This window comes from Dipodomys ordii, unplaced genomic scaffold (assembly GCF_000151885.1).
Source record: "Dipodomys ordii isolate 6190 unplaced genomic scaffold, Dord_2.0 Scaffold33, whole genome shotgun sequence".
Lineage (NCBI taxonomy): Eukaryota > Metazoa > Chordata > Mammalia > Rodentia > Heteromyidae > Dipodomys > Dipodomys ordii.
The window spans coordinates 8,158,590-8,166,436 of NW_012267249.1; the positions used below are offsets into that span (position 1 = coordinate 8,158,590).

General features: G+C 50.2%; 1 protein-coding gene across 1 annotated transcript in view; it reads left to right on the forward strand.

Moving 5' to 3' along the window:
• Window positions 1–7,780: 7,780 nt before the first annotated feature.
• Window positions 7,781–7,847, forward strand: part of Foxe3 (forkhead box E3) — a 1,033-nt gene continuing 966 nt past the window's right edge. The window contains exon 1 of the mRNA XM_013016799.1: window positions 7,781–7,845. Coding sequence (XP_012872253.1) covers window positions 7,781–7,845 — 65 coding nt within the window. The remainder of the gene's footprint in view (window positions 7,846–7,847) is intronic.

The following is a 7,847-nucleotide window of genomic DNA, read 5'->3' on the forward strand; positions in this document are numbered from 1 at the left end:
CATGTGCAACATATAGCCTGCCATCAGTCAGGTATTGTGTAAAAACTGTTGAATATATGTGGAAAAGAAGTTGAGGTGGGGTGAGGGTCAGAGTCCTAGGCTCCATTTTTGGCTTTGCACTGACTTGCTTTGGGACTCTAGACAAGTCTCTCCTCTTTCTGCCCCTCAAGATCTAAAAGAAGGCACAGTGTACCCTAGCAGTAGTTTGGGAATGATTATTTAGAAAACACTTCCCAGCTACCCCACCTGAGAGTAGCTGTGCTTAATGGATTAAAAATCATGACTGGCCAGGTGCTGGAGGCTCACACCTGTAATCCTAGCTGAGGATCCTCAGCTGAGGAGGCTGAGGTCTGAGGATGGAGGCTCAAAGTCAGCCCAGGAAGGAAAGTCCCTATGAGACACTTATCTCCAATTAACCTCCAGAAAACTGGAAGTGGCGCTGTGGCTCAAGTAGTGGAGCACTTGCCTTGAGCTGAAGAGCTCAAGGACGGCACCCAGGCCTAGAGTTCAAGTCCCATGACCAACCCCCCCCCCAAAAAAAAATCACGACTAAAATTAAAAAACAACTGCAAAGCTTTTCAAATGTGGTTGTGTTTATCCATCACAGCCACATCTATATCTATTTGAGAAGCATCCATACTTGTCTATGTGAGATGTTGTGCATCCTGCTTACAGACAGTGCTGGGTACCACGTGGCTTCCAGATGCCTTTAGCTAAGGGAAAGGGCTTGAAGGTTGGGAATCACTGGCCTATGCCTGTCAGTACTAGGAGCCTGTGCATCTCTCATGGGCCATCGGGTGTGTGCAGCACATAGAAGATCAGTAGTGAGCTCAGACTCACTCTTCTCCAGCTTGGGCTCCCAGCCCTGGCAGACAGCACCACACCCTTAGCTTCCCCAGCAATGAGAACCAGGGAGGCCTGAGAGCACTGAGACTTCGAGGGTGCAGAGGCGAGGTAGATGTCAGAACGCTGACAGCCCCAAATGACAGGGAGCATACTTCAGATGCTGTGTGTGTGGCTTGGGGGAGGCTGGAATTACACATTCAGGGCTGAGCCAGCATTGTCTGAGCCCAGGCTGAGCCTAGACCCTGCTAAGGCAAGGACAGTGTGGGGGGTCTCAGCCCAGGGCCACAGTGCTGCAGCAGAGAGGCAGTGAGGGCAGGAGGCTGACTCCCAGCTGGAAATCAGACACGGGGACTCTTTGCTTTTCCAGATGTGGGTGGCCATTTGTTCATTCATTCACTCATTCATTCATTTGGCAAGATGGCTAGTTGGGCACTAAGAAATGGCTCACTGAACTCTACAGCCTGGCTCAGAGGTCAAGGAAGAATGGCTCAGCTCTAACTCAGAAGCTGCTCCTCTTCTTCTGAAGGAGGTTAGCCTACAACACAAGTCAGAGTCCCTCTAGCTTCAGGCAAGTCTGAGGTATTAACAGGCCTTTTGCCTGGGGGAGGGGAAATTTGTCTTCTAGAAGATGAAATGGTTATCTTCTAGTCACGTGCCAGTGGTGAAAGCTTTAATCTTAGCTACTCAGGCAGCTGAAGTCTGAGGATTGTGGTTCAAAGCCAGCCTGAGCAGGAAAGTTTAACCACCAAAAAGCCAGAAGTTGGGGTTGGGGATTTAGCTCAGTGGATGAGTACTAGACCCAAAGTTTAGTCTTCAGCTCTGAGGAAAAAAATGGGGGGAAAAAAAGCTAAAAGTAGAGCTGTGGCTTAAGTGGTAGAGTGCTAACCTTGAGCAAAACAATTCACGAACAGCTCCCAGGCCCTGAGTTCTAGACCCATGACAGGCACACACACATACAAAAATGGTTATCTTCTGACAGTGTTTCTGAAGTCACAAGTACGGAGGCTCTAGGCAGTTTGGGAAGACTCAACACTGAGCCAGTGAAGAAGGGATTAAGTTCCCTCTCTGCCTTTGAGTGAGAAAGCCCTCAGGGTTTTATGCATTGATTTGTGGGTCATTTGTTTGACAAATGTAGAGGAGGAGTTTTTCTGAGGGAAAGGTGAGTCTTGCTACAATAAAGGGCTAAGGAGATCTTGAGGCTGTTTGGAAAAATAGATGTAGCTGTGTGTTATTCTGTAAGGCGGGGAGAATCAGCTTGTCCTGATTTTGATTAGCCAAGGCTCAGAGTGGAAGGGGATCTGGTGCTTAGACTGAAAGTAGCTCTATTGATGCTGTACAGAATGAGATGAAAACTGAGCATCCAGGGGCGATTGTGGTAGAGGAGATGTACAGGTTGGTCCTGCTAAGATGCTATGACTTAGGAGAAATAGAGCCACTGCAAGTGTTTACGCTGGACACAGGTGAGCCATGGAAGAGCTCAAACTGGAAGAGGGTAGATTTGGAAAAGCATTCTAAGAAGTGACCAGTCTCCATGAATGGAACTGGCTAGAGAAAGAGAAGCAGCGGCAGGGGGTGGGGGGGGGGGGGGGGTGTTGAGATGACAGCTGGTTTCTGGGATGTGTGACCAACTGGGTGTAAGTTACTGAGAAAGGGAGACAGTTCCAGGCTCTCTCTCCATCCTGTGGGCAGCAGATGGGAGCACAGCTCTGTGCTCCCTTAGTACCACAACCTTGAGGCACACATCATCATCACCGGTCAGTTTCCTGTTGGGCCTCAGCCTCCAGCTTCCTCCTGTTCTACTCCAGCCTCTGGTGTCAGAAGTCAACCATTGCTGGACACTTCAAAGAACCCTACTGGCAGCCCCTGACCCTGGCAAACAGTCAGTAATACTCTAACCTTATTTGCCTCTCTTATCTTAGTCTTGTGACCCTCTTCATCAGTCACAGTGGATAGTAACAGCTACAGGCAAGGCTTTAAGAACTTCACACGTGGGCTGGGAAGGTGGCTCAGTGGTAGAGCGCTTGCTTTGCATGCATGAGGCCCTGGGTTCGATTCCTCAGCACCACATAAGCAAAAAGAAAAAAGCTGGAAGAGGCACTGTGGCTCAAGTGGTAGAACGCGAGCCTTGAGCTAAAGAGCTGAGGGACAGTGGTCAGGCCCAGAGTTCAGACCCCATGACCGGACCCCCCCAAAACAAACAAACAAACAAACAAACAAAAAAACGAACTTCACATGTTAGCTCTTAACAATTCTCAAACACCAAGTCTCTCCCTTTCCAGGATGAACTACTTGCTCTTGCCTTCAGACTTTGTACACATGGTTTTCTCAACTTAGAATCCAGCCATCCTTTAGCCATCTGACACATATCCGTCCATCATGGACTCTTACCAGACCCTATACTAAATGTTGTGGACCCAAAGGTGAGTGAACATGGATGTGACCTCAGTGTACACACAATCTACTGGTGGGGAGACAGCGAGGGACAAGAAGTAAGTGGAGTGATGGATATTATTTGGCCCAGAGGATGAGTGCCCTAGGGTCTTTCTCTACCTAGCTATCTGGAGACTCACCCCTCCCAGGAAGCCCTTCTGACTTGGCTAGGCTGGGTGAGGTTCCAATTCCCCTCACATCTTATGCTAACCACATATATGGTGACTGTCTGCTTCACATAATGAAGGCAGCAAAAGGTCTGACTCCTTACTACCATCCAGAATCCAGACTGCTTTGACATACTTCCTTGGACTTTGCTGAATGAAAGAGCCTAAGAAGTGAAGAATCACAGAGAAGGGCACTCCTAGGCTTTTGTCATCAGGCAGGTCTAAACTGCTGCCGCCTAGCCTGAGCTTGCTCAGGTGGGCAAGCCTGGGCTGCTGTTCTCAGCCCTACTGTAAGAAGAACCTGGCCAGAAAGGGACTCACCACAGCAAGCTGCCCTATAGCCCCCAGACAGTTCAGAACTGCCTACCTTAGGCTCTTGAGGAAACAAATGGTATCCTGGGTAATTCTCATTTGGGGACTAAAAGGGGAAAAGCCCCTCAGGAGTCATCAGGGGCTTTGGTTGACCAAAGATAGTGTTGAGTGTATGTATCTAGGATTTCTTGTGGTTCCTGAGCCTCTTGTATTACTGCTAAGGGAGTCTTCCATGCTGTAATGGAGAGTTTTTAGAAATAATGGATGTTCTCAAAGTAGATGTCTTTGAGGGAATAGTCCGGGAAGACTTAAAAGGTCTGAGGACATGCTGGCCCATTGGATTTTCATTGGGTTAACAGAAAGCTCTTTTTCTCCAGAGCTCTGGAGGGGCAACCATGGGCCCTTCCAGGACTGAAATGACTTTCAGCCCTAGCTTTCTCTCCTCAGTAAATTCTGGCCCCACTCTCTGCTCCTTGCCTCCAAGTCTATCTGGGCAAGTGATGCCTCTCTCTGCAGAGCTGAGGCTGGGGGTAGGGGGTCTTGGAGCTGGTACAAATAGCTTTAGACAAGGGTGGGAATTTCCACTCTATCTAGAGAGCCATCAAGGCTATGTGCCCTGACCTGGGCCTTTGGCCTCCAAAGGGCAGTGGGAAGGCCGGCCCCAGGGCCAATCCCTGGCCATTAATCCCTCCTGCCAGCCCAAATATCCACCCAGTGTGGTCAGACAAAGGACTGCCCAGCCCAGCCACTGTGTTCCTCCCGCCCCAGGGGCTCCACTCAGACGCTGGGCCGCCTGGAATCCAGGCCCATGAGAAAGGGGCCGCCTTCACTGGCCGTCTTATGCCCGGATGCTCAGCCGCATCACGTCCGGCCCAGGGCCTGTGAAAAGAGGGCCCAGCCACGCTGAAAACACGGATTAGCCCTTGGGCCGCCCCCTGACACTGGCCTGCTCTGCTCTGGGAAGCAGGCCCAATTTTGGGGGGCGGGGGCCAGACAGGCACAAAGAACTGGAAATGTCTGGGTTCTCATTCTTTGGGCCAAGCTCCCTGTCACCACTCTACTCAGGATTGGCATAGCCAACAGCACGTTCAGGATCATTTATTGAACATGTACTATGTCCCAGGCTATACACATGGATTGGAAAATTGAAAGCACAACAAAGTTGCATTTGGTTGTTGGAGATAGTAAGAGCCAATTTGCCTCCCCCTGCCCCCTCCAAATGCCTTACTCCTCAAGTGGTGGAGGCTGTGGTAGGGGCCTTCTTTGGAGGAGCTCCATCTCTAAGAGAATGTAGGAAAGGAGGGTAACTGAGGTTCAATCAGTCATTTGACTGAAAAGATGTCCTGCTTCACTCTCTCCTTGTCTTCCTGGTTAATACTGGAAATGATGTATACAGGAAGGGGAAGAGCACTGCTTTACTAAGGGCCTGTTATTTGGCAGGTGAGGAAACTGAGGTTCAGATAATACTTGGCTTTGGACACCCCACTGATGAAATTAGATCCCCTGCTGCTGCGGGTGTTGTCTTGCCCTTTTCTTTGGAGAGTGTTGCTCACTGGGATTGCACTGTCCTGTGCCCCAGTGACCTGTGCTTGGGCAGTGGGCTGCATGGTAAAGGGGGTGGGAGAGGGTACTAAGACAGGGTCTGTCCGGCATACACTTGTTTATTCTTTGTTGTTGGCAATGGGCCACAGACTCTAGATCTGAAAGTGTTATCTTTTCCTTCTACCCCTCACCAGGCTTACTGTCAATCTCTCATTGTCTCTGTCTTTCCCTAAGCACCCTCAAAGGGCCTGGCTAGAAGTACTGGGTGAACAATACAGGCTGAACTGAGGCTGGGAGAATTAAAGGAGGATTGGCTGTGGGATTCAAGCAAGCACTGACAAAATCTGGCAGAGGCCTAGATATGGAGACTGAGCCAGAAGGGAAAAGGGATCTGGAATGCTGATAGGAAAGCAGGCTGGGGCAGAGAGTACTTAGGACATTTCATTGAGTAGCTCTGGGTTTGAGATGCCACAAACCTCATCTATGTAGGGATGTCCACTAAGCACCTGGATCTGCTCACCAGGCAGATCATATAGGGCCACTGTCTGCTTACCACAATGAAGGCAGCAAAAGGTCTGACTCCTCAGAGAAACCAGGTATTCACTTTGGCAAGTGAAGTGGCAGAAGAGTAGGAGAAACTCTAATTTATTTCTAAAAACCTCCACTTGTGGGTCTTGAACTCTGGGTCTGGGGGCTGACTCTGAGCTCTTCAGCTCAAGGCTAGAAGTCTACCACTTGAGCCACAGTACCACTTCTGGTTTTCTGGTGGTTAATTGGAGATAAGAGACTCATGGATGTTCCTGCCCAGGCTGGCTTTGAACCATGATTCTCAAATCTGAGCCTCCTGAGTAGCTAGGATTACAGGCATGAACCATCAGTGACCAGCTCCACTTTATTTTTGAAACAGAGACTCACTATGTAGACTAAGCTGACCTCAGACTTACAATCCTCATGCTTTCAGTACAGGGATTATAGGTGTGAACCACTGTGTTAATGAAAGTCTCCACTGTGAAGGATGGTGCTGGAAGAGCGGTGGTGCTCTGTCACTATTGTCTGTGTGAGGTTAGGCAAACCATTAAGCCTCTCAATGTTCATTCCCTCACTCACGAATTGAGGATAACAACATTCCACAAGGTACTCAAATTTAAGCAAAATAATGTATTAAAAAATGTTTACCAAATACAAAATACAGTAATGGCTGTGTTACCAGTTATGAGTGGACCTAAGAGAGAGGGGCCTTGTGCTTTAGACTTCGAGTTTCAATGCTGATGTTCTAGGCTAGCTGAAGCTAAGCTCTGCTTATGTGTAGGGAAGAAAGACAAATCTTATCAGACTCTGGTGGGCTGAGACCTCAAATTTCAGTAGGCCCTCAAAAGGGCTGATCAAGACACTGAGTGGTACCCCTTAAATTTAGCTTTCTCTTCCTTCTCTATACTCCCAGCCTTGCTTATGTCCAAGTTCTTTGATCTTGCCTGTCTGCAGGACAAGTGGCTTTAACACGGGTCTCCTTCAGTCTTTGGTTTCTTTCCATGGGGGTGGTGTTTTCCCAAGCTTCTAACAAAAACTGCCTAGGCCCTCTGCTTTCAGTGAGATGGGAGTGTTGGATCTGTGGATCAGAAAGCAGAGTTCAGACCCTCTGTCTATGGAAGCACTTGGGCTGATGGGAAAAGGGGGGTGTCTCTCTCCCACCTGGTAACTGTTCCTTGCAACTTGGGAGACTCTCAGAGCTGTTTGTGCTTGGGTGCGTGTTGGGGGGACTCTTCATTCAAAGCAGTGGGGCAGCCACTTTTTGCTAGCACAGCCTAGAGAGAAGGATGTGGGGGAGGCAGCAGAGAAAGGAGATATTAATTATTCTAATCTGGGGGGGGGTCTTCACATATCCTCCCAGGAAACAAAGTCCCTCTAGCCTCTGCCTTTCTCAATTATCTTGTCTCTGGTTCCATATTGTTCAATGGCGGTCTGATGGCCTCATTGACTAGCCACACAGAGCCCTAAGGGCAGGCAAGAAAGTCGCCTCTCATCTCTGATCCAGATGAAGAATGGAAGGACAGGGAGGAGGATGGAGGGGTCCGATTGCTGGGAGGAGCAAAATGGGGAGAGGGCCAGAGAGTGTGCTGAATGGGTGGATTTGGGATTGACCCAAGGGGAGGGGGTAAAAGGAGGGGCAGGAAGGGAAGGGTCTGATCAAAGACTGTGGGATGAGGCCAGGGTCTGGGACCGACCCAGTGGAGATGGGAAGAGATGAGGCGGGGTCTGGGGTAGGGGAAGGGGGGGGGAGAAAATGACCCAAAGGGGTGGGAGAAATGGAGGAGGGGGGTTGAGCCCAGAAGGGGGGGCTCTGGCCGGCCGGGAAAGTCGCTGCCCTCTCCCCGGAGGAGCGGGGGAATCTGTCCATATGTATATATAAGGCGGGTCCGCAGCCCCGGCTCTCTCCTAGCGCGGGCAGGGGCTGCGGCCACCCCTTGACCGGCGTGAGCGACGACATGGACCCGCCGGCCACCCTCCCGGGATTCCCGGTGCTGCCCTCGCTCGCGCCGTCGGGGCCGCCGC